The sequence below is a fragment of the Salarias fasciatus genome, chromosome 2 (assembly GCF_902148845.1).
Source record: "Salarias fasciatus chromosome 2, fSalaFa1.1, whole genome shotgun sequence".
NCBI lineage: Eukaryota > Metazoa > Chordata > Actinopteri > Blenniiformes > Blenniidae > Salarias > Salarias fasciatus.
The window spans coordinates 22,255,068-22,282,214 of NC_043746.1; the positions used below are offsets into that span (position 1 = coordinate 22,255,068).

At 44.7% G+C, this 27,147-nt stretch overlaps 2 protein-coding genes across 5 annotated transcripts; both read right to left on the reverse strand.

The window, feature by feature from the left end:
• Positions 1 to 13,534: 13,534 nt before the first annotated feature.
• LOC115406138 (uncharacterized) lies at positions 13,535 to 16,080 on the reverse strand. 2 transcript variants are annotated; one of them, XM_030116052.1, is made up of 6 exons: positions 16,040 to 16,080; positions 15,490 to 15,819; positions 14,988 to 15,347; positions 14,073 to 14,198; positions 13,957 to 13,982; positions 13,535 to 13,817 (listed from the first exon to the last, which is right to left on the reverse strand). In XM_030116052.1, exons 2-6 carry the CDS (start codon positions 15,674 to 15,676, stop codon positions 13,683 to 13,685), a joined length of 834 nt encoding a protein of 277 aa, XP_029971912.1. In that variant the 5' UTR covers positions 15,677 to 15,819; positions 16,040 to 16,080; the 3' UTR covers positions 13,535 to 13,682. The 2 variants fall into 2 exon arrangements, with proteins under 2 accessions (XP_029971912.1, XP_029971905.1); XM_030116045.1 differs by having other exon boundaries at positions 13,957 to 14,198.
• Positions 16,081 to 22,801: 6,721 nt separating this feature from the next.
• Positions 22,802 to 25,501, reverse strand: LOC115406105 (uncharacterized). Of its 3 annotated transcripts, none has more exons than XM_030116014.1 (6): positions 25,399 to 25,501; positions 24,974 to 25,300; positions 24,503 to 24,862; positions 24,006 to 24,125; positions 23,849 to 23,910; positions 22,802 to 23,756 (listed from the first exon to the last, which is right to left on the reverse strand). In XM_030116014.1, exons 1-6 carry the CDS (start codon positions 25,439 to 25,441, stop codon positions 23,628 to 23,630), a joined length of 1,041 nt encoding a protein of 346 aa, XP_029971874.1. In that variant the 5' UTR covers positions 25,442 to 25,501; the 3' UTR covers positions 22,802 to 23,627. The 3 variants fall into 3 exon arrangements, with proteins under 3 accessions (XP_029971874.1, XP_029971887.1, XP_029971880.1); XM_030116027.1 differs by having other exon boundaries at positions 24,974 to 25,122; positions 25,218 to 25,490; XM_030116020.1 differs by lacking the exon at positions 24,006 to 24,125.
• Positions 25,502 to 27,147: the final 1,646 nt, after the last annotated feature.

Sequence of the window (27,147 nt, forward strand, 5' to 3'; positions counted from 1 at the left end):
TTACACAAAAATCCATCAAAAATCCCATGATACGAATATATTGCATGTTTTAGTGTGAATAAGATCGAGCATCATATTGTCTGAATTCTGTTTATTGCTCTGGAACGTGAACCCCTCCCACAGTGGAAAACAAACAACTGAAGCTGAAACTTTGAGTGACTGTATCCGTCTGTCTGTCTGAGGACTTGAACACTACTGGATCGGACAGAACGTAAATTATATGAATGCTGTTTATGTACCAACAACAACAACAACAACAACAACAACAACAAAAAACCCTACAGAAACTGCCAGTCTTTTGAGCTCAGCTCAGTATTTTGAAGAGTTTTCAGCAGCTCCTCTCTTCTGACAGCATATCCTGTTGAAGCCCAGAGCCATGTCAGTTCTGAGTAAACAGCTTCAGTTGGTCAAACGGTACAGAAATAACTCTCCACAGTGTGGCTGCCGGCGCGGATCTTGAATGTGGCTTTGACTCGCATCATTTACCTGAAGGCGCTGTGAGTTCAGTTGTTAAGAAAGGTAGTTAAAAACATTTGTCAAAACAGCTTCTTCTGTTTCTTTTCTAAATCTTTTATTATCAATTTTTTTTTATATCTAAAAATGTTCAATTTAAGAAGAAATATTGTTTGCACACTTAAACTAATAAATGTCTATGATGAGTCTGTGATTTCTATATTTTGAAAAATTTCACAGCTGACCACAATTGTTCTTATCAAAGATAGAAAAAACGTACATGCAGCACTCTTAACAATGGGACTTTTGTTGATTTAATAAGTGGGAATGAAATCAAGGGTGGGGATCAGGGTTGTCATGACTTGTCATAATGGTGAAGCCGAAGTGCCGCTGGTGCTCATGAGCACCACAGCAGTCATAAATACTGCTGCACATGTGTGACTAGATGGACATTAACAACGTTTGCCTGTTATTCCACTCTTGTCATTGTCAGTGTTTTGGTTCTGTTTGGTCGAACAAGATCTTTATTTCAGCGCTGTGGTCTTCTCAACGTCTGAGAATGTTTTTTTTTTTGTTGTTGTTAATCTTTGTTTCAAGTGATTAAAATGTGCAGCAATATCAGTGTTTGAATTTTGTTTTATATCAATCTTTACACATACAAATGCATTAAAGGAAACCTTCAGCTTGATGAGCAGTTATAGAGGACTGACCTTTGTTTCAAGTGGCGTGCTTGCAGGGCCTAATGGAAACTGTCTCAACCACATTTTCACTGTGTGGTGGACTGTGTTCACTCAAACGTCAGCTCTCTTCCTTTTGTTCACACTGTGATGCACGGTGCATGAAGCAAGCCTCAAACAGTGAGAAGTGAGAACTTTCTGCTTCGTCTGTCTCTCTGTTTAAAAGTTTTTAAAATACAGTTGTTCTAATGGGGTTGTCTGCAAATGTGACTACAGTTTTAAATATCTTTTGATTGTTTTTATCGTATCCTCTAAGTTCAAGGAAAATCTGTTTTTGAAATTCTTAAAAGTTTTTCTCTTATGGGGGTCATCATCTTCAGAAGCAAAGTTCATTAGAGCTTGAAAAGATCATGAGTTCCTGTAACAAAACACTTAAACTTGAAGTACCCTGACATATTTTCTTGAGAGAGATTTAAAATTCCTTTATGATAGTTAGATACTTTTTGATAGTTTCACATGTTTTTGAACTGCTATGATTTTGACCCTGATGCCAGTCATGCAGAGAGACAATCATGTCCAAACTGGTAAATATCTTTTTCAGGGACCAGATATCTCATTAATAATTGGGAAATTTTCTCTCTGAAGGTTCAAGAGGTTTAAAACAAGACATTATGGGGAGAAAAGTAGCAGCACTGTGGGCTAGAATGGGTGGAGGAGGAATTTATTGAGGTGATGTGTGTATGTAGAGAAGTGCGTAATACTCATGTCCCACCGAGTGTGGAGCCAGTGACCAACATGCGTGTGTGTGTGTGTGTGTGTGTGTGTGTGTGTGTGTGTGTGTGTGTGTGTGTGTGTGTGCCCTGATCAATTTCAGTTCAGCAGCAATGGCTCCAGAACTCTTTCTCGATTCAGGAATCCTGTTCTTCCTGTCACTCAAACATAATGTGGCCAGGGTGAGAAATGTCTCACCCTGGCCACAAGTTATTTGAGCCATCTGGTTCTGTAAAGTTCTACCAGTGAGGGAAGAAGACAGCCGATGATCTCCTGAGAAGTGGTGATAACTTTCTGTCAGCAACTCAACACAATAAGCAGTGAATCATTCAGTAACCAACTCTCACAGAGTTGCTGTTTCCTGAGGGATTTCAGGAAGTATAGTCACTGCTGGGATTTTTTCACAAACACTTTGGTGTTAGTGCCCTGTTTGAAGGAGACACCCACACTTGAAGTTGGCCAATCATTCCAAACAGTCGTCGATGAAAACAGGTGGAATGTAATTTTTTTCCTCCGACAGTCCACTAACACCTCTTTGATCTATGTGGTGTTCAGGACTAACTACCCAATTCCCTAATATCCTGAACAAACCGTGCTACCATGCAAAAAGAGCACAACAGCTCAATTCAATTCAGCTTTATTTATAAAGTGCCAATTACGCCATAGTCATCTGTAGACACTTTTACAGAGAAAACTCAACAGATCCACAACACAAGAGCAAACAGGACTAGTGAAATGAGGGTTTGGTTCTACTTCGTAAGTGCTTAGCCCGCCTACGGGCTTCGCTAGCGGCACTCGCCTTAGCGCAGCCAATCAAATGAGACAACAAAAGCTCGACGCACCAATCTCCCGCCGCCCGATGGCACAGCTCCACGCCCCCCGAGGGTATACCCCGAGCTGGAGGCAGCCATTCTCCCTTCTTCTTCCTCAGCATCACTTGAGACATTTAGAAACCACAAGTTTCTTCGGATCAAGATTCATCGGATCAAGACGGATGGACCGGCCCGTGTCCAGTCGCCATCGGGCGTCGGGCCTATCACCCTGCTCATCGAGCAAGATCTTCACGAGCGCTGCTTTGTCTGCCTCGGCTGACGGCATCACTGCCAGTGGCCTTCCTGCCTGCCTGCCTCACTCTGCCGCTCGAGGTAACTCAGCGGGGAGCAGCCTTTATGGCGCCGTCTCCCGCGCATGCGGCAGCAGCAGCAGTAGCGGCGTCCCCGCGTCTAGGAGCCCACGCAACGCGATGGCGCCTTCTCCACCTTATTCAGACCATCGTGAGACAGGTTAGTTTGCCCTACTCATGATGTGTTGTTGCAGTACTCCTGACTGAGCCCCTGTGAGCCCGTGGAGCACCTCGCGGGGCTCTTCACCTCCGCCGCTCAACGCACCGGCCTCGCGCCTCCGCCGTAGCCTCCAAGCCGGCACAGTGCGGCTTAGCACCCAGGCTAGCAACCCAGTCACGGACTCGGTTCCGGACTGCTGTGCTGTGTCCCGCAATGCCACCATTCCAGGCCTGCATGCGGCGTGTCTGGGATGCCCCGCTCACCGCCAAGAGGACGGTGAGGGGTCACCATTAGCTCGGCTGTTGTGATACATTGCTAAGGAGCAGCTCGCCTCCCCCCTCCCGAGCTTGTATGACTGAGCATACCAAGCTGGAGGGGCTCTCTCCCTCCATTCTCTCGCTACGTGATAAAGCAGAGAATGGCGAGCGGAGCGCGTGCGAAGCAGCCCGGACGCACGGCGCTCTCACCTGCTCCCTCCACGGGCTCGCCGCGCTGCTGCCATGTGGGACGCAGTGGCGAGCTTGGCCGCTGCCTCTCCCGCCGACCGCGAGGCGCAAACGGAGCGCCATCGAGTTCCTGCACGGTGCCTCGCAACGCTCCAAACTACTTTCCGCCGGCTTCCGCCTGTGTTAAGCAGCGCTGATGAGCGCCCCGCCCCGGTAGCATCACCGCGGTCAGCGGCCCGAGAAACTTCGGGACCACACCGCCTCCGCTGGGTTTGTCCCCAACAAAGCGCTGGTCCGCGGCCCAGGAGCGGCCGCCCACACTCTTTCATGCGACGCCCTCTCCACAGCTACATCTCTCAAGAGCAGCTATCCTCCCCCTTCCCGTGCTTGTATGACTGAGCATCAAGCTCGGCGGGGCTCTTCCCTCCCTTCGCCCGCTATGTGATAAGCGGCATAGAACGGTGAGCGGGCTGCACACGGAGGCGCCTGGCCGCACGCACCGTCACCAGGTTTTCCTCGACGCACTGACCACGTGGCGGCTGTGGACGTGGGGCACAGCAGCGAGCTGGAGCCACTAGTTTTCCCCGCCGTGCGTGTCACGCAAGCGGAGTGCTGCCGATATCCTGCCGGCACCCCGCAAACGCTCCAGGCTGTACTATCCGCCGACTTCATGTTTTATGTGAGTACGACAAAGCCATGCCAGCCCGGGTCCCCACTGTGGAGCATCCCGGCCCCTGCGGCACCCGTAATTTCCGCTGGCTTCTGCTTGTGTTAGCACAGCGAAGCGTCAGAGCGGTGGAACTTCACCGGCCCGGGTCCCCATGCTGCCCCACGCCCCCGGGTCCCCAGGTTCCGCATGCTGACGGTCAGACACCTCCTGGAGAGCTCCTGGGGTTCTTGGTGAACCAGGACAAGAGCGCACTCACCCCAGCTCAGCTCATAGCTTATCTGGGTTTGGAGCTGGACACGCTCTCTATGACGGCCCGCCTCAGATGAGGCCTGTCTCTGCGGACAGGCGAGCCTCCCTCCTCTCAGCCCTGAGGTGTGCAGTAACCACGCCTCTGGTCAGGGTCTGTTTGGTCAGGATCGTCCTGGATTTAATGACCGTGGCCCACCCGGTGGTACGGTTGGGCCTTCTGCACATGCGCAGGCTGCTACAGAGGTTTGCACGCCTCCGCTGCTTGGGGAAGCGGGACAGATGCAGAAAGGTCTCGATCCCGCCCCCGGGCACGCCAGGATCTCCTTCTCTGGATGGATCCTGCTCTCCTATGCTAGGAGTCCCCCTGGGCTGCGTATCGCATCACGTCGAGGTGTTCACGGATGCGTCTCTCGCAGGGTGGGGAGGCACCCTGGACCACCACGCGGTGGGCGGTGCATGGGATTCCATGGAGTTCCTCCAGGCCCTGCTGGACGGTGGCTGCGCTGCATCCACACTGCAGTGTTTGCATCAGCCATCACAGCGGGTTACGGCGGCTTTGGCCGCTTCTCTGCACGCAGTCACCCGCTGGTGAAGCGGTTTCTGTGCGGGGCGTGTCGGCTACCGCCACCCCCCAGGCATGGGGTTTCCCCGTGGGACCTCCACGTTGTGTTGGAGGGTCTTGGGGGGGCCCCCTCTTCGAGCCTTTGGAGCAGGCGGAGGACTGCTTTCTCTCCTTCAAGGCCACCATCTTGTTCGCTCTAGTATCCGCCAAGAGAGTTGGGGATCTCTGCGCCTTGTCGGTCTGCCCATCCTGCAGGCTGTTCAGCCAGGATGGGGGACTTGTGCATCTTTGGCCTAACCCGGCCTTTAATCCCAAGGTGATCACTTCGGACTTCCGGTCGCGAGTGATCCGGATCCGAACGCTTGCTCCCGGCCTGGCTCATCTGAGGACGACCCACGGCTGTGGTTGCTGTGCTCGGTTAGGGCACTACGTTATGTCCAGCGCACAGCTGGTTTTCACACCACGGACCAGCTTTTTGTGAGGTTTGGAGCCCGGGGGCGTTGGGCCCCCCCTGACCTCTCAGCGTCTCGTCCACTGGGTGGGGGGCGCTATTGCAACTGCCTGCAGGGCACGGAATCTCTTGCCGCTGGCAGTGATTCGTGCTCGTTCCACACGGCGTGTGGCTGCCTGTGCGGCCCTGTGCAGGGGTGACATCTGCCAGGCTGCCTCCTGGGCCTCCGCATTCATATCTGTTGGATATGTGCACTGACTCTGTGGCCATGTTGGTTTCAGCGAGAACACGAGTTCTGTCGCTTAACCATTTCGGTCCTTCTGGCCTGTCTGCCGCGTCCCGAGTAGGGTCGCGGACCAGGGCTTTCCCACCTGCCGCTTGGTTTTTGCCGCGGCCTGCGGATGTTGTGACTGTGACGGTGCTTAGCGGGAACGGAAGTTCTGCCGCTTACCGTGTTGGTTTTCTTGCCCAGCTGCCGCGTCCCGGGTGGGGTCACGGGCCAGGGTTTTCTTCCCCGCCTGTTGCTTGCCTCTGCCACGGTGTGCGGATGTTGTTACAGTGACGGTGTTCATGGGAACAGGAGTTCTGCCGCTTGCTGTACTGGATTCTCTAGCCCAGCTGCCGCTTCCCGTGTGTGGGGTCGCGGACCAGGGGTTCCCCGCCTGCCGCTGTGGCTTGCCCCGGCCGGCATGTGTGTGTGTCGCTGTGGCGATGTTTGTTCACGTCGCGGGCGGTGCTTCGGCACATGGATGCCCGCCTCGTTCTTCGGGGGTTACTTCCGTCTTACGCACCAATCCCGTCAGCAGGCCAGCTGGGAGTACATTCATCGACCTACGGCCTTCGCCTGGGTGTGTGCCACTAGCGAAGCACGTAGGTGGGCTAAGCACTTACGAAGTAGAATTAGTGGTTACTGGAAGTAACTCCAGTTCTACGAGTAAGTGCTTGCCTGCCTACCTGCTGGCCCAGCTGTCTGCTTCCCTTACTTGGCTGATTCAGAAGAAGGGAGAATGGGTGCCTCCAGCTCGGGGTATACCCTCAGGGGGCATGGAGCTGCGCCATCGGGCGACGGGAGATTGGTGCGTCGAGCTTTTGTGGTCTCAGTTGATTGGCTGCACCAAGGGGAGTGGCGCTAGCGAAGCCCGTAGGCGGGCATGCACTTACTCGTAGAACTGGAGTTACGTCCAGTAACTACTAATTACCTCAAATGTTGCTTACACAAGAACAAGAGCTGAAAATTATTGAGAAAACAGTTTTCAAGTCACCATCATTGGATTCCCGAGCATGTCTCAGGGTGCTGGTTGACTTGACTGAGCCATCTCACTTCTAGTGTGCTACACTGAAATTACCCAACAATTTTAATTGTTGGTATTTTAATTGTTTTATCAACTGTTACTCAGTGTGTATAAATGGACTAAATCTATTGCCTTCATTAGTTTGAATATCAAGAATAGAATAAAAAAGTTAGAAGAGGGGTAAATTGCATAATGAGATGTTTTTATTTTGTATGGTAAAGAAGAAGTGACACAAACACAACAAAAGCTTGATAGAACACACTTTACAAGGTAATGCCAGTTTTGTAACTGTGACTCAGCCAATCACGATAATGCGTTCTTTGTTGAACTCAATCTTCTTGTTGCTACAGTCTTCACTTCAAAGGGAGGACCGTCGAGAAAGAAGGTCATTATACAGCAATGGTTGGGAGCCCGGCTACTTTGGCTTGTTTTTTTTCACTCTGTAAGTACATTGCAGTTTTTGAGCTTTCCTAAATCTTGTTTGTAAAGTGTGAAAGAAGGGACAAATTGAGCTTTAGTTGTTTTTACTGTATATTTGTAACATTTGTGTATGAATTGTTCGGGTGCCAAGTGTATGATAGCGGAACAGTTTTTTTCTCCTCCGCAGCTTTGATGGAAACACTTGACACGAAACAGATTTTTCTGACTGTGGTTGAGCCTGTTGATGATTTGACACTAACATGTATAGTTCCTTTGGACCAGTCTATTTTATCTTATTAGCATAAAATCAAATGGAAAGAGTTTCGATGACCACTTTTGAAAATGTGTCTGTTCAATATAGGCAGATGATTATGATCACTGACAGGTGCATGGAATTACAATAAATTTTGTTCGTCAGTCAAATTCAGGGTGCATTTTTGCTATATACATATGTGTATGGTTTAAAGGAGCCGTATCTGTTACAGTACAGTTCTGAGACTCAGGTGTGAATTGCAACGAAGAAGGTGGCAACTTCGAAAAAAAGAATTTATTTGATTTAAGAAAGTTCTGAGGTCCGGAGATTTGACAGAGACAAGACAAGCTCAGACGGGAGTAATGAATCAAGTTACGGAAATCACAAGTCCAGGTTGCTTTTCCAGAGCTGATGCTGGGAGCTGAGCAAAGGCAGGCGGCGGCTGGGGCAGGCAGGGTGCCTCAAGTCAGGTCAGCTGACTGAGTGGGTCTTCAGATTGAAGCAGAGACACAATGTTGGTGAGGGGCAGATTGCAAACGAATACTGGTTTGTCCAAACTTACAGTAGTAGGAGCTACGATTCAGCACCAAAGTGGAGACTGAGGTCAGCTTAAACAGATACCTTCTCATCAGGAAGTGATCTCCACCCGATGTCACAGCTGAAAGCACTCCCCTGATCACCCAATACTGTTCTCCTGTAAACAAACACCCAGCGCCACTCACCTAAGCAAACGGGAGACAGAACAAGAAACCTGAGTGCCCCCATGTGGCTGAAGAACTGCAGAGTGTGACAGCATCATGTAGGGGTGGGCGATATGGCCTAAAATTTATATCACGGTATAATTTGAAACTTACACGGTAGACGGTATATATCACGGTATAATTTGATATATAAATTTCAGCATAACAGTCTTGTAATGGTTACCATAGCCCATGGTGAAAGCATGGAAGCAGGAAGTAGTTTTTAAATTATTAAATAACAGAAGTCAAGTTACTTTGAATCCAAACCAAGTCCAGATTATTGATCAGGGGTCGGCAACTTGATTTGGCATTGTGCCAATTTTTTTTTGACTGATTCCTGTTCGTCGGTGGCTAACAGCTAAGCTAACAGCTGACTGAGGCACCGCTATCAGCAGCTACTTTTACGAGGCGTCTCTGAAGGCAGCAGGAGCTGCAGGGCTCAGGTTGTTCATTAACGCAGAGGGTTTCCAGGTGTTTTACAGGTAAAGAAGGCGCTTCAGGAGGCGCCGGATGCTGACAGGTTAATGGACTGTGTTACTGCCTGAGTGAAGCGGCCATCGCTGTTGTTGTGTACTTCTTCTTCAGGGAACCGGGCATCTAAAAAGTTGCATTACTGCCACCCAGAGGATGAAATGTGCTATTACGGTTGAGCGGTATGACCAAAATCCCTACCGTGTGCCAAATTTATATCACATACGGTTTATACCGCCCAGCCCTAGTATCATGCTTTCCCAAGCTGGCCAAAGTTAGGTAATTATTGGCTATTTTAGCACCTGTGACACAATGGAGTACTTTTGTATTGCAAAACATAATTAATTCTTTTTGCCTTGTTTTTAACTCGGAAGTCCAAGCAACTTAACCTCACTTAACTTCACCTTGGAATTCAATATGAAAAAATTACTGCTTGTAGCTTGCCAGTCAGATGTACTTACTAGTAGTGTAAGTTCATCTGGTGGGTTAAGTGTAGGAATTCCACCACTTGTAAGAGTCAGTCTCGCACAGAATCCACGTTGAAACTCGTCAAGATATGTGAAGCAGTGTGGTGTGAAATGTTTGTCATAAAAATGGTAGCTGGCCAAGAGAGGCTTCCCAACTGGACTCCAAAAACTCCTATGTGCAAATGCTGTTCTTAGATTTTAGTTCAGCATTTGACACAGTCATTCCACATCAGCCAATACAGAAACTTAGACACTTGGGACTGAGAAAGCTCTTTCTGCAACTGGGTGCTAGACTTTTTAAGTTTGGATGACATGTCTGAAGTGGACCTCATCTACAGTGACAGTGAAGCCAACTACAGGAGTGAGATACACTAACTGGTCCAGTGGTGCAAAGACAACAATCTCCTCAGTGTGGTTAAAACCAAAGACATGTTGTTGATTTCAGGAGAAAACACTCATCCTCCACTGACCATCAATAGTGCAGCTGTGGAGAGGGTGGGCAGCAACAATTTCCTGGGGGTGAACATCTCTGAAGACCTCTCCTGGGGCAGTAACACAACATCACTGGCTGAGAAGGCTCAAACACGCCTCTGCTTCCTCTGCAAGCTGAGAAGAGCATAAATCCCACCCCTCATCATGCACTGCTTCGACCAAGGCACCATTGAGAGTGTCCTCACTGGCAGCATCACTGTGTGGTATGGAAGCTGCCCTGCTTCCTGCCAGATCATTGGTGCCCCCCTAAGGTGTTTTTAACATCCACCTTGCCCACCGAATCATTGGAATCACCAGTGACTCCTAGCCTTTGGGAAAAAGTTACCGGAGCCTCCGGGCCCATTCATCCAGACTGCTGAACAGCTTCAACTCCCAGGCTGTCAGGATGCTGAACTCTTTCCACTACCTCACCTCCCCACTCACCCTGGACTGTAACACACCCACTTGAACAGAGTCTGCTATAGCCAATTTGCACATTAGGACTCAGATATTCTCAATATTTTACACGTGTATTGTACATATCTTATTGATATACCTAGATACATTCATTCTTATCATAAATTTATTCAAAGTGAGAGAGAAACACCTTTTCGGTTCCTTTGTATTCACTTGCAGAAAATTCACAAATTCTATATTGATCTATCTATTTGTCTATCTATTAGAGGTGTGACGAAACACTCAGCTCACAAGATGCAACACGACATTGGGTTCAGGATCATGAGACAAGACAAGATTTCCTTTTTACTTTTAAGAAAACTCCAATGTCTGCCACCTGCCTCCATGGCCACCGCTGCCACTGCCTACTGCCGAGTTATGCATCCCACACATGCCACTAGCCTCTGTGGACTGTGTTCCTTCTCCTTCTTGGCAGTTTCTGGCAGACTACACGTAGCAATGATGCACTACTGCCCCCCACAGGTCACAAATGGAAGCTAGCTTATTTCAAAGTAGTCTGATCATGGGTCTGATAGGCTTCTGCCCTGTGCCTGCCAAACAGCGTTTCACTACATGATTTCATCTCTTGTGGCACGAGATCTGGTCACATCCCTACTATCTGTCTATCTTTTCATAATGAGGAAACCTTGGAGGTTGTTAAAAAGAAAGGACATTCGGCAAATTCAATGAATGAGTTTGGAATTACAAGATTGACTAAATTAACTTCTGATTGGACACTGTTGTCCCAGGAAGAATTGCCAACAAGCCCTGGATCACGAGTGCCATCAAGGGCTTTCTGAACCATAAGAAAAGGGCCTTTATGGACACTGATCAGCAGGAGCTTAACTGTGTACAGAGGGAGCTCAGTCTGACTCAGGAAGGTGAAAAAAACTGCAGCAGAAGTCACAGAATAACAGCATGAAAGAGGTGTGGGACTGCATGAAAACCGTCACTGGCTGCAGATGGAGGGGAGACACCATTGAAGAAGATGGGAAGAGAACAAACCTTCTGAACGTTTTCAACAGGTTTATCCTCCCTAAATCACTGACACTCCAGGGCCCAGTATTTCAAAAAACTAAATTCAGATCAAATTGATCCGGATTTCCAAATCCCACTTTCCTGATCCATGGATCAGGATCTTCTATCCCGGTATTTCAAAACTTTGCTAGATTGGATCAGAATAATCCTGATCCTCTCAGATTGAGATTTTCAAATCCATCCCGCCCCTCGGACCAGCCCGCCCTCAGGGTCACAGACAGGAGACAGAATGTGTGCTGTGTAGATCTTAAGGCTACAGAGATCTTTCATGAATTAATGTACCAAAAGCAAAAGTATTATACAGTAATTTAAAAATATTTTCTGTTGCATGGAGTCAATGTTCACTTCAGTTCTCTGTTTAAACAATTGTCTTGTCACTGGCCTTACATATTGTAGCGGCCGCTGGGGGCCGCTCCTCGTTGACTGTGCACCAGGCCACTAAGGATTATGGGTAGCGGGACTGTTGGGTCATTTCGGGGCCGTGTTGTGTGATTTATGATGTTCATTTGTGCTTCGTTTTGTTATAGTTGTGTTGGGGGTTTGCTGTTGTGTGTTATTGCCACTTTTCTGTCGTTTTTGTGTTGTTTTATTTTCATGTCCTGTCGGACCGGGACTCAGAGGGGTTGTCGTGGGGGTGGCTTCGGGCTTCGCTGCTAGGAGGCACTGATGTGCTTGTTGCAGATTGCTTAGTTGTTCCAACAATTAAGCTCCTGTGTGTTATATCTAGAGCATTCATCCTTCCTCGCTGCTTTCTCCGCTCCTTGTCGCTACAATATTATGAGATGTATTTTATAAAATCATATCGCAGGCTGATGTAACAAAATAAAACATAAGACAAATGTGAGATATCCAGTAGCTTTACTGAACATAAACAAAGGGAAAATAAAAGTATTCCTAGAACTTCTAGAAAAAATACAAATCAACCAAAGCACTTCTGACCGCTCTTCCCGCTGGTTCATCAGGCAGATGTGGTGAAGGTGGTGGGAGATCTGGACCTTCTGGGGCTACTGGTGCATCGGCCTCGTCTTCACAAAGTGGAACTCTTCGTGCTTGAGCCATATTGTACAGCACAATACAGGCACAAATGATCTTGCATGCTTTTTTGGGTTCAACCCTGAGATAATTCAAACAGGCAAATCTACGTTTAAGAATGCCATTGATGAGCTGTGGGCAATATTATACTGCAGCTGAGAGGCACTGGTCACATTTGAAAATGATGTCATTAGCCAGCGGAGTAGAGGGTAGCCACTATCACCAAGAAGTATGCCATCTACTTGCTAAGGAACAAATAAAACTCACAATGCTTCAGCAAGAACACATCAAGTTAAAAAAACATTTACCGGAAAAGCAAATGGAGAAGTAGCGTGAAAACTTTAAGTTTAGGTGTTACAATTTTGGGTTGAGGAATTTTTTGTTTTTTGAATTACTTTTCTGACAATTGTAAAATTTGGATTTTTCTCTGTTCAACAAAAAAAAAAAAACTGTATATGAAGAGGTTTAATTTGTTAAAAATATCTTTTTATACTAATGATTGAAAGAAATGCAAATAAAAGCTCTCTATCGATGAGTATATGTGGAACTAATACATGGGATCAGACTCTGATCCTACCCTGTGGTGGGATTAATTTAATGCTGTTTTTCAGGATAAAACTGATCCAGATTTGGGACTGAAGTTTTGAAATACCCAACACAGGCTCAAATCTGGATTCAAGGCAGGATTGGATTTCCTAAACTGGATTTAAATGATCAAGATTAAATGCTGTTTGAAATACCCAATTTCGGATCAGATCTGGGTTTAATCCAATCCACCAGGATTAATCCTGGTGGATTATGTTTGAAATACTGGGCCCTGATGACTGCGCCTCACACCCCCACATCTACCACTGCCAGTACAGAGGAGAACACCCCAATATCACAGAAGCCCAGGTGTGTGGAGAGCTGAGGAGGCTAAATCCCAACGAGGCAGCAGGTCCAGGTGGCGTTTGCTGAAGGCCTCCACGACAGAGCTCTTTCACTCAGCTGAGATCAGTTCTTGTGCCCAACAACGCAAAAGTAGATAAAGCATTGCAGAACATGGATGGATAGATAACCGATTATACAGAAAAAAACTAAATATCTACTTTTGTTTTCTGATTCGGGACGAAGTGTGGACCTTTCTAGAAGAATGTGGAAGGGGAAAAAAGGCATATATGATTGGGAGCTCCACAGCAGTCCACTCTTTTGCATTTAGATTTATTATCCTTTGTTCTAAAATGTAACTGATTGATTTAACTGATTAAATGAACAATCCTGATCTCAAAGTCAGCAACTGTGACAAAAGGTTAAAGCAGAACACAGATACACAATCACTTTATTGCAAGCTGACTTGGATAAGTTCCAACAAACATGAACAGCAGTATGATTAATTATAATGTAGCTGGTTACAAATGAAGGAGCAGGATGCCAAAGTGAAGTTTCTGACAAATGTCCAACCTCATAAAGACACAGTCAAGCGATGCCAGACGTTGACTTTCTAATCCAAACCAAGAGCCTGGACAGCAGCGTAGATCCTCTCTCTCTCCGACGTGCTTACATCTCCTCTTCCACCACTGCTGGTCTTCACCATTGTATAAACAGCAGCAGAATAAATCCCTTGGTCAGTTGCTCTCTATAAAATGCAAATAAATTCAATCAAAAAATAAAATTAAATGAAAATCAAATTAAAAAAATACATAAATAAAAGTAGAACATGACCAATACCAGTTATGTGTTTTGAAACCGTAGATTATTTAATGAATTAATCTTACCTTTGTATTCCTTTTTGCAATGTTTTCTTGCAGGGAAAAGAACGTTGTGAATGAGAAAAATGGAAAACAGAAATTGCATTTATGGAACAAAATTGTAGTACAGAGGGTTGTCTTACCTTTGGAAGAGTTTTTCTTCATGGTGTAAATTAGAACAGATGTAAGAATCAGGCTTATAGTCAAGACAACAAAGAGAACTATGTTGTGCCACCACCACGATTCACCATATGACCACTCGCTGGTTCCTGACATGCGGACAAAACAGACAAAAGAACAAATATGTTGAAAGTAAATCCACAAAAGAGAAAAGTGAATTAATTTTTTTGAAAATTAACACTAGTACAGCATCTCAAATGTCTTATCATTCTGATTGTAATTATAATCAAATAGAATTGAATGTAATTTTTTATTATAATAATATCATTCTAATTTTATTTTAGGTCATCTCAGTGGAAATTGGGAGAACATGATGCACCCTATGTCATGTTTTTCAGCCGTCTTGAAACTGGGATGCAAATTTATGCCTTCACACTCAGTCATCATAGAAAAAGGACAATCCCTGTGTTTTAATTTTTGCTAGTCATAGAAACATGATGTTGAGTCAATGCAGCGAAGCAGCAAAAAGTATCACAAAGCATTTCCCCCCACAACAAATATTGACTTGATCCACATTAAAAGGCGTGAGAACATGGGAAAAAGTGAGAGGGTGCATTCATCAACTTATTTAAAGTATCATACTTGAAAGTATTTACAGGATTCCCTTGAAAAAGAGGTTTTTTAATCTCAGTGGGACCTACCTGGTTAAATAAAGGTTAAATATAAAATAAATAAATAAATACAGAATGAAATTATTATTAATAGTATTTAAAAAAAAATACTGAATTGATCACAAGGCAGGTCCCCTTTTTTTTTTTTTTTTTTTTTAATTTCATGTTGGCCAATGAATCCTTTCCAACTTGGTGTTCGTCACACGGAACCCATACTGCTTGTTCAAAATGCCACATAATTGATATTTCCTTAGATGAAACATTTACCTTTGATGTCCAGCTCCGTTCCATTTCCAAATATAATCTCCCCACAAATGGCCACGGCACAGTAGTAAGTCCCAATATCTGAGGAGCTGAAGTTCTTGGAGAATTGATAGACACAGCTTTTTGAAGGAGGAGAGTCCTCTGCTTTCTTGAAACAATCATATGATTTAATTCCAGCTGTGTAGATGATGTTTTCAAGAGATGTATCTGATCTGACTCCGTACCAATGCACTTCTGGACAGGACTTTGCCTCAGAAATGGAGAAAACTGAACAGTAAAGGGTCACCGAGTTTCCTGGTTGAACTGGAGCAGCGACTGCAGGCCACTGAGTTACTGTGACCTTCGTCTTCCTCTCTGTGTTTTCTAAACAACAGAAACAAACAGAAAAAGCGTTATGCTACATTTGATTAGAGACCTCACGGAGGAAACAGAAGAAAGTTCAAATGAAGATAACAACTGTCAACTATTTGCAAGTAGCATTCTAAAGAAAAGGTTTGGGTGTTACCTTCAAAAGACAAGTAGGTCCCACTCCATTGATCCTGAGTCCAAGTGAAGACGACACAGTGATACATCGCTTCATCTTCTGGGATTGTTGTTAAAATGGTCAGAGTGCTTGTAGTTGTGGTGTAGTTTGCATGAAACCTCGAGGGAGGAAAACCTTGTTCGAATGAGGGTTGTCCAGTAAGTGTCATCAGGGTTGTGATTAATGTAAGAGTATCTCCAATATTCTGTTTGTACCACTTGACTCGAGTGCTGCTGTATTCCGAAACATGAAACACACAGTTCAAAGTCACTGGTTTGCCAAGTTGTCCTGTGGTCACTGAGGACAGGGAGTCTGTGTTAAAATATAAAGAATAAAGTATAGTTACAATAGATCCTCATCATGAACGAGCATAGAAGAAAGAATATCATCGCATCGACAACTACATAGGACATTATGCTTAAAAGTAAAGTTTGATACAATTTTTTTTCATATTACATGCCAGACCTTATGAGAGGAAACAGTGTTTTTCATTCAGCTTGACACTAACAAACAAAAACCAAAATTCACTTACATCCTCTGTGAAGAAGAAGCAGAAACGCAACCCAGAAGAGCGTCATCCTTCTGTCTACTGATTTTTTGGCTTTTTTCTGGTATTTTCACAGTGACATGATTTCACCACGTGATGATACCGCATCTCAAAAAAACCATTTCCTGTGTTACTGGCCCCGCTCGCCTTTGTTTCTTTCGAATTCTTGAAGTACACTCACATTAAATACTGCAGTGCTAAACAGTGGCTGAACATTGAGATATGAAACTGCTCTTTGGTGAGATATAAGGGGACTCAGAATAGAAATTTATAATAAACTGAGGTGTCTTTGTGCCAAAATAAATATGTTGCTGATTTCGGTGTCATCAGAGGTTTGAAAAGAATTGAACCATAAACAATGCATCCACTGTTACATCAGTCACAAGTAATCTGGGTAAATATTACTCTAGTCCAATGATTACTCCAAAAAAGAGATGTCACTGTAAAAAAAATAATTTATTCCTTTTTGGAATAAGGCTGTAACATAAGAAAATGTGAAAAAAGTAAAGGGGATTGAATACTTTTTGGATGAACTGTATGTTGAATAAAAACAATAATTGAAAAGCATACTACAAATAATAGTGTCCTGCATTTAATAACATTTAACATATGATGGTATGTTATACAGTAATTATATTAATTAGTTGACAGCACAACCATATTTATGAAAAACAAAGAACAAGACATTCCATGTATCTACCATAGAACTGTCAATAGCAGTCCATACTTAGATATTCAGATTAAGTTTTACAGCAACAGTTGCCTTGGCAAAGATGAAGTGGAATTATAATGTAATTTTAAAATTCAAACCATCTATGTTTTATTTAAAGTGCTGTAACAGTTAACTTGTCGCTCAGCATGACCCACGGCAGCCGGTCCACCATGGTATGGTGGAAGCGCTCGCACAGCCTATTAGCCTGAGGGTTGAACGCCGTTGTGCGGTGCAGTTTCACCCCGAGGTTCGTTGCCACTGCCGTCAACAGCTCGGAGGTGAACTGGGGGCCTCTGTCTGATGCCACATCCAGTGGCACCCATGTGGATATGAAGGCCCGTGCCCCCTCTGCTGACATTGTCGATGCCAGCGGAACCACCTCTGGCCACCTGGTGGTCTGGTCGACCATCATGAGGAGATGAGTAAAGCCTTGGGAGGGGGGCAGCGGACCAACCAAGTCCAGATGGACATAGTTGAATCTCTGTTCAGAAACAAACAATGGTTCCAGCGGGGCCCAGCAGTGTGGCGGTGAATTTTGGCCCTCTGACATGCCACTCAGGAGGCCGCCCAACTCCGGACATCTTTCCTGAAGCCCGGCCAGACAAACCTGGCCCCCACCAGCTTCACCGATGCCTTCACCTCAGTGTCTGACAGTGCGTGGATGGTGTCGAACACCCGGCAGCGCCAGTCTGCAGGTACCATAGGGTGGGGCAGTCCTGTGGAGACGTCACACAGGATTGTAGTCCCATCCTCCTGGAAGGAAACCTCCTCCAGCCGTAACTCTGTGGCAGCTGTCCTGAACGCCTGGACCTCGGAATCAGCCTGCTGGTCAGTGGCCATAGCAGCGTAATCCAGCCCCAACTGTACAGAGCCTACGTGCGCCCTGGGGAGGCAGTCAGCCACCGCATTGCTTTTACCAGCGACATGACAAATGTCTGTGGTGAACTCTGAGATGGCAGAGAGGTGGCGCTGCTGTCTAGCAGACCATGGCTCGGTGGTCTTGGACATGGCAAAGGTGAGGGGTTTGTGATCCACAAATGCGGTGAGCTGCCGTCCCTCCAGCAGGAACTGAAAGTGGCGTACGGTGAGGTAAAGGGGCCAAGAGTTCTCGGTCAAAGGTACTGTAGTTTCTGTCTTTGTAACGCAGCTGTTTAGTGAAAAATGCCAGAGGCTGCTAGGCTCCATTCACCCACTGTTCACACACTGCACCCACTTCATAGTCTGACGCATCTGTTGTGAGCACGACCGGTGCTGTGGATGACGGAAATGCTAACATGGTATGTTGGAGAGCGCAACCTTGGCCTTCTGAAATGCCAGAATCCTCTCTGGGGACCAGTCCACGTCCTGTTTAGCTTTTCTGCCCTTCAAAGCTTCGTACAGAGGGTGCATCAGATGAGCTGCGTGCTTGATGAAGCGGTTGTAAAAGTTCATCATACCGAGAAACTCCTGCAACGACTTGATGGTGCGAGGATGAGGAAACGTGGCGGTTGCCTCCACCTTAGCAGGTAAAGGAACCATTCCGTGAGAGGAGACGTGGTGGCCCAGAAGCTCAATTTCTGCAAGCCCAAACTGACATTTGGCTGGATTAATGATCAGTCCATGCTTATTAGGCTTCTCAAAGAGCTGTCAGAGGTGCAACAGATACTCTTCGACCGAAGCGCTGGCCACCAGGATGTCATTCAGGTATCACAAACAGGAACGAAAAACCCTTCAACAGAGTCCTTCAACCCCCGGAACGTCTGCACCGCACCTTTAAACCCAAACGGCATCCGCAGGAACTCAAATAGTCCAAAAAGTGTGATTAATGCAGTCTTAGCCATGTCCTGGGGATCGACCAGGACCTGGTGGTAGCCCCTCATTAAATCCACCTCAGAGAAAAAAACTGTCCCCGCCAGGTGGACTGAGAAATCCTGGATATGCAGGATGGGGTACCGATCATGCTTGGTGGCATCGTTAAAGGGAACATATAATGCTTTTTTCACTTTGTGAAGAGTTTCTTATAGGAGTATCTGTTGCCGTAGCCTCATTATGACATTCAAATTTGAAAACTGTCTGTTTCCTTCCTGCCTTGCTACACCACATTCTGTGAAAATGAAACTGAAGCTGAAACAGTCGAGTTTGAGTTGGGTCTGCTTATCCTGAAATAAGTGGATTTAACTTCTCGACCTGACTGTGCCCCACCGTGTGTGTGTGTGTGTGTGTGTGTGTGTGTGTGTGTGTGTGTGTGTGTGTGCGTTCTCGTATTTCTATCCTTGTTGGGGCCAAATGTCCCCACAAGGATAGCAAAACGTGGAACGACGTGCCTTGTGGGGACCTTTTTCCGGTCCTAAGTAGGAGAAACAGTGTTTTCTTGACCATGTTGTTGTTACTGAAAAAAGTAAAAGTGCAAAAACATTTCTTTAGGGTTAGGCTTTGTTGTGGTGTGGGTTAGGGTTAGGGTAAGGGTCAGGGTTAGGGGCTAGACATGAATGGGAGTCAATGGAAGGTCCCCACAAGGATAGAAATACGAGACTGTGCGCGCGTGCGTGTGTGTGTGTGTGTGTGTGTGAAAGAGTGGGCGTGGACAGATGTGTTCAAGTGCATACAGGGAAGCAGGCTCAGAAACAGCCTGTTCTGAGGAGGACTCCTCAGAGCCACTTTTTAGTCCCAGTGCTCCCACAAAGGATGAAGGATGAAAGGATGAATTTGGGGCGAACAAACTTAAATACAATGTTTTTGGGCTTCTGAGACCTATATGACGTGACTGAAAAATAGCATAATATGTCTCCTTTAAGGCACCGAAAATAGGGTGACCAGATGTCCCGCTTTGTGCGGGACAGTCCCGCATTTTACATACTTTTCACGCGTCCCGTAAATTGAGATAATTGACATTGACAGCCGCACTGAGTGCCGCATTGACAGCAGCACTTGATTTTTTTTTTTTTTAAATGCAGTCTCACCGAGGCTGCATTTCATCTGGCGCTGACCAAACAGCTGTGTGTCTGTGGTCGGGACACGGGAGAGCTGTCCTCAGGGGGCGGGGTGGACTCTGGGATGATCTGTCAATCAAAGCAAGCCAGACGTGGGTGTGCACCCGCTGTCCAACCCGGCCCACCACAAACAACAACAGCGTCGCTTCGGCAGCAGCAGCAGACATGGAGGAAAAAGATAAGGACACGACTCTTTTAAAAAAACAAAATAAAGAAAATGCAGCAAAGAGTTGGACAACATTTACTCCTCGTGGGTAAGAACAGTGCAGGGTGACTGCTCCAAAGTTTCCTGTGATATTCGTCAGAGCAATTTTTCCGTTTCACATGGAAGTGAATATGATGTGAGACGACACCACACTCCGAGACTCAAAAAACAGTCTGAGACTCACAAAAAACGTGTGGCTCAAAGACGCAGAGCAGTTCCCATTCCATAAATACGTTCCTGCTGAAACCCAAACAACTCGAACACAGATAAAGTGACAGCAGCTGAACTAACGAGCGTCTTACACGATGTACAATACTCTGTTCATACAGGTCAGAACACTGTGGCAGTAAGCTACAGTACGTCTTATTTGAATATAAGCTTCAGTATTGTTCTATCAGAACAAACACTTTAATACAGAGTTTACAGGGTCAGCCTGAAGTAGCACTGGAACCGGCCGTCCAGGTGCAGCTCCTGCAGAAGACAGTGGAACTCAGCGAGCTCATACCGCCTCCGTAGGGCAGCATGCATCCAGAAGCAATGCCGGCGCCTCGCCCGCAGCCGCAGCTGACATCTTCATGCCAAAGCATGGAGAAGCAACAATCAGCAGAGCAGCGATGGTGGTGGCCGTAGCCATCTCAGTCTCAATCTCTATTTGTAAAAGCACTTTTCATATTCATAAAAACAATGCAAAGTGCTGAACAGCAAAAACAGTCATAAAAACAAAAAAGAGCAAAAACAGCACCACAGATCAGTATGCACACACACACACACACACACACACACACACACACACACAGTCGGGTGCACACAGGACTGTGGGACGAACATCAGAAGAATCCTGTCCACTGCTGCTGTGCAGAAGACGGCGGTGAGGAGGGTTGTGATGTTTCTGCAGGATGTTTTGTTTAAACACTCGCATCTAGTGCGGTGCGATTTCAACACGTCCGGTGGAAACACAGTGTTATGCCGAGCCCTCAAGGCGGTCACTGTAGCCAGTGCGTCCTCCTGGCTGGTGCTGTTTCTCCGATGGCCACGCAGCATAGACACCAAGCAGGCGTGACGTGAGCAGGATCCTGTCGGACCACACCTGACTTCTTAGACCTGATGCTCGAACATCAGGGTCACCAATGTGGAGGTTGCAGAAACGGATCAGCCAGGTATGTGAAGACGGCCTTTGTTTGAAACTCCACCGACAGCTGTCAAACGGTCACACCACCATGACAGGTTACTTCCACCTTTTTACCCTCCACTGCCAGTGTACCGCACTTTCCCACGTCACCAAACCCCGCCCCTTCTAATGTGAGAATATCCTAATCCACAGACACCACAACCTCAAATTATATTCAATCCTGGTTGATAATGTGCATGGTATATGGTATTTCCTCAGGTGCAGGGGTTTTAAAAACCTCACACACACACACACACACACACACACACACACACACTATACACATATATCACTGTTGCCCTCTTGTGTGTGGAGGGACGTCCCATCTGGATTTGGGATGACTGGGTTCATACTGGTAGAGATGTTTCTGTACACCATCCCAGCCACCCTCTCTCCACAGCTGGAACTTTGGGTCTGATCTACTTTGGCAGACTGTTGCTTCTGTGGTGCTTGAGCTCGGTGTCCTTGTGCTGTCATGATTCATGTTGTCTGTCAGTCCAGCATCTTCCTCCATATGACTTTGGTGTATATCATATAAGGCTTCATCCCTCCTTGTTAGCTGCCTCTCCTCATTCCCATAAGGTTTGTTTTGTTTGAGGCATTCACTTGGTAGCTCATCCTTTGTGGACATCTCCCTGATGTATTCTTGGATTTTGGATGTTTGTTCTTAAAATGTGGTTTCAACACTCAGAAGTTCATGGTCTCCCTCTTTTCACTTGTTGCGTAGTCTCAGGATGCTCAGCTTAGGGTGAAATCATTCTTCAGTCATGAAGAGCAAATAAAAAGGTGCTAAATAACCATATCAAGCATCCATGAAACAAACGGGAAAGAAGAAAATCTGCATATTTGTGTATTTTTTATATGAGACCTGAAATAATTTAATGAGAAGAACACAGATTGATACACAGATTGTCTCGATATTCTGATTTCGATCTTCGTCAGTTGTTGACAGGATCTCATGAACTCCGTCATTGTTTTAAACTTGTCAATTAATTTAGCTGCCTGTGTATCAAAGGATCGACTTCAAAATCTTACTGCTTGTCTTCCATGCTTTGAATGGTCTTTGGTTTAAATAAAACCCAGATATACTTGTAGAACATGAAACATGCAGACCCCAGACGTCCTCAGGAAGAGGTTTACTCGGAGTTTAAAGTCAGAGGAAATGAGGTGAAGCAGTTTTTTGCAACTGCGCCCAGTGGCAGTCCTGGCCCGTTGTCTGTCCCAGATGAGCTTGCTGAGCGTCAACGCTTGCCCACATTGCCCAAAAACCGCTCCTGACTACATTCCTAACCTAAAGTCTGCTGACAAAACAACACTATTTTCTCGGGCTTTCCAAAAAACATTAGCTTTTACTTGTTTTATTACTTTAATTTGATTAAAACTTTGTTTTTTTTATCCTCTTATTCGCTTTGTTTTAGTGTATTTCTAAATTTTCACTTTTAAGGACTGTGAATTGCCTTGTGCCTGAATGGATAGATAATACAATAAAGATATAATTAACATCAATGGTATTGATATGAAGTTGCTGTAGGATTCTCTTTGGTGGAGACAATCCCAGCTAACACTCTATGATACCAAACCAAATCTTTCCTCAAGTTTACAATATCATGTCATCAAAATTGTGTAAATGTAGGTCAAACAAACACAGTTCTGCAAAACATATTTATTAAAGACAATTTTTTTTAGACAGGAAAGGGCGAAAATAAGACCCCAAACATTTCACCACTGAACACAGAAACAAAAACAAGGTTTCTGATATTTAAAAATAAAGCTCTGGGTTTGCCATGCACAGTATAAATGTTTGTTTGGATTATAAATTGACCCAAATAATATTTTTGTTAAGCTGACATTGTATTTGATGTCCTGCAATATCAAATCAAATCCAGCACCTTTCATAAATACAAGCAAGACAAAGTGCTTTACAGCATTTAAACAAGAAAAAGTTCCAAAATAAAAATAAATAAAACCTCAGCTTAGCATCGTTTCTATTCTAATACTAATTCTATTGTAAGTATTTTTGAAACAGCTTTAACAAAATACTGCACATAAAGAATCATAAAAGCAATGCAGAGCTAAAATTGTAGCCTGTGCCTGAAAATAAAAGGGGACAGACTGAAAGCTGTAACATGAACATCTTGGAAGAGAAGTCATGCAGGGCTAACCACTTGAAAAACACTTTTCATCCTTGGGGAGCAAGACTTCTGAATACAAGACAATGACACCAATGAGGTGCAATCACGACAATAATACATTTGCAAACACTTGTTTTATTTATTACTTTTATTACATTTAGTTTTCTTCATTCAATTCTAGTCCTTTCTTTTTCACTTTGTGCACGACAGGGTGTGCCCCACACAATTTCACTGGACAACGTCGGTTTCAAATGATTTTTATGTAGATTGACATTAAAGGTAATCTATTCTATTCTATTCTATTCTATTCTATTCTAAGATCTCCCACTTGGCAAAATTACCATTGAAGCATAAAGTTTGACACTGATCATGACACTCGGCACATTGCTACTCGGAATTACTGACATCAACATAGTTCGGTTGATCTTCGGTAGATTTTGTGCCGCTCCTTGAACTGTGGCTGTTTTTATTTCTTTTGAAATTTACCACAGAATAAACCAAGCCGTCTTCATTTGTCTGTGGAGATACGTGCAATAGCATGACTGAAAGGCAGGTGCAAACATGAATGTACTGTAGCAGGACAACATTTCTTCTTTGAAGCAACCTACTTGATTATTCTGCTGAGGACTGGCCAATGGTTCAACATCTTGTGGAGCAGCAGCAGCAGCAGCTAGGTTATAGTGACAGAATAAAAATTAGCTGGAATTCATTTTTTATCATAAATTGAAGAAATAAATTACTGACTCATTCAAAGGTACGACTGACCTTTAAAACACACACACTTGTTCTTTCTCATGGCATAAAGCAGTAAGATGATGCCAATCAAACTCAGAACCAAAGCAGCAGACAGCAGAGACACGGCTGTAGAGAGCCGTCTGATGATGGCTAAATGACCAAAAATGTATCAAACAGAAGTTAATGAACAACAAACAAGTATCTACACATCTTTAATCTGTTTTCTATATTGCTTTTATCCAATTTAATGTCATGGTATGGTCGTGCAAATCCCTTCCAACTACGGGAAAATGCAGGGCAGAAAGCCAGCAAGGTCATCAGGTCACAAGGCAAACACTTAAATAATCACTCAAACACACATTAACTCCTATGGGACGTCAGAAGACAACCCTGAAATGCAACTGCATGTATTTTGGCTGCTGACTAACAGATTAACCATTGTCACTTAAAGTTTAGGATCTTCTTTCAAAAATGTGGAAAAATTATATGGAAAAACATTAGGATATATGTGAGAGTCCTATTTTTACCTTCATTGTCCTTTTCCACTTTCAGCCTTTTCCCACAGAGCATCTCTTCACTTGTCACAACAGCTCGATAAAATGCCCCGGTGTGAGAGGATTTGATATCGAACTGTGACAGATTGTAAACACATTTCTGTGGAGAGTCCAGTTCAGCCTCCCTGTCACATTCCTCCACATGGTGAATGTAAGTCACACTGGGATGAGTTTTGTTTAATTCGGGAGTGAACCAGAGCACTTTGTGACCTCCTGGACATGTTTTCTCCTTCTGCACATCAAAGAAGACAGAACACTGCAGCTTCACTGTGTTTTCTGCTCCAACTGCAGCTTCAAAATACTGAAAAATGGCCGTGATTTCAGTTTCTGGTTCTGGAAAACGAGAACAAAACAACTTATTTTTGGGTACTGAAAACGAATCACATGAAGAAGAAACAGAAAGGTGTCATGAATTTGGTTGTAGAAAATGATTTATCCATTTACCTTTGATTCTCAGAAGAGTGATATTCAACAGTGTTGATTTCATCTCCTCTACTGCTTCACAGTAGTAAAACGCAGTATCATCCAGCTCTGTTTGGGCAATGCGGAGAACGAAGGCTCCATGCTCTTGTTTGGTTTCCGTACGAGGACGTCTGTGAACAGCAACGTGATTAAAAGTATAAGTTGCTCCTAAAACTTCAGGCAAACTTCCAGGAACAAGTTTCTTCCAGAATAAAACTCCTCCTACTGCAGTCCAGTGACTACATGCAAGAGTCACATCTTCTCTGACATTAAAGGTCTTGGTTGTGAAGTCTTGGATGTCTCTGCATCCTGAGGAATAAATACAATGTGACACATTGACAGAACAAAAATGAAGAGAAAACAACTGAATTGAAAAAAGTGAGAGTTATAATTTCACGCATACTTACGCATAGTTGTGAAAAAAAGAGCAAAATAAAGAGTGAGAAACATTTTCTGTTCAATCCGCTTTAGGCGACAGTTAATCTGATTCTGACTTAAGGACTCGAGATTCAAAGAAACTCTGAAATGGGAGGGAACTATGTGAGAAGGGTTCCGCTGGTTTATGTGTCTGTCATTCTGGTTTCAACAAGTCTTTCAAACACAACTGAAGTCACGCGTCGGTGTGATTTCATGACTCACGGCTATCATTAACCTTTAAGACAGATGTTTTGTTGTTTCCTTTCTGTAAATTCAAAAACAAACACCTACAGATGTTTTGAAGTGCAGTTGGAAATAAACTAACTGGGTCATTTAGTCACCAGCAGAAGGTGAATGAAACTTAATGTCCACAGTAACAAATTCAGTTGTTAACCTTTTGACTGTTTGTAAAAATATCAATGAACCCTTAAGGAATAGATTTAAAGAAATGAAAACGTGGTTTGTTGCATATATATACTGAATTTATTTGAAGAGACAATTGGATCTATGTTTAGCCTAAAAATATTTTGAAGCAGGATAGGACAGCAAGCCAAGGCGCCGTCTGCGTTCTCCAAAATGAGCAATGCTGGGATCAGACATGGGCCTCATGCTCCTACCCCAGCTTTGAAGCAGATTCCTGCGATAGTAACTTTTGAATTCCTGCATCAGTATATTGTTCATATGAAATGGATTCAATTTGATTTTATTAAAATAAAGATAGTGTTGTGGTGCCTGCGGATTGGGAATTCTCACATTAGAAGGCGCGGGGCTCGGTGACGTGGGGAGCTGTGGTGCACTGGCGATGGGGTTTGAAAAGGCGGAAGTAACCTGTCAGTGTGGAGTGTCTGCTTGACAGCTGTCAGTGGTGTTTTGATTAAAAGCTGTCTTCACACATCCTCGTCTGCTTCATTTCTGGCAACCTCCACAGTGTCTTCTTCTCTTTAAATCAGTAACCATGTTCATTGTGTTTTCTTACAATTTGACAGATTACATAAGTGAAAGTTAATATTGCATGACCCACACAATGAATCAACTTATCCATAGGTTTGGATGAAGGTGGGGAAAAATAACTGCATAATGCCAAGAGATCAGAAAACATTACTGCAAATCATCATTATTGTGTCACAGTATGTGATCCCTTTGTAACAACAGTAATTTATTCATATCTTAAAAAGATATTGCTCAACTTCTCGTGATGAAAAATGTCGACTAAATTCCTTTAGTGAATGTAATTTATCCTGAGGCCAACTTTGGCTTGTATTTTTATCAGAAGTTGAGATATTTTGTTCTGTATCTGTTGAAGACCTTACATCATGTAGCCTGTCTTGTGAGATCAGTAAGTGCTGCACCAGGTTTACAGTCTCTAACTCAGCTTCCACTGGCATCGTCACATGAAGATAAACTCTATTCCCCCTGACACACAACACTGAGGTACATAACCTGCAGCCTTTTGGGGTGTCCCATAGAAACAATTCTTTCAGGTCTGTGTCTTCACTAGTTCCATCGGAAATACTTGTGTATCAGTATTTCCACTTTTATGGTTAAATTTAATCTGTAAATATGTTTATTTGACTTCTGTTTGGAAATGATCAAACCTGATATTCTCATTACCCTAAGAGCCTCTACTCCTATTTGTTGTGCAGTTTATGTGCATCAAATACAATGCCAGAGTATTGAGGCCTTTCATACTCCAGGAGAAGGACAGGAAAACTCCTGACTCTCAGGGGTGTGAGAGAAAC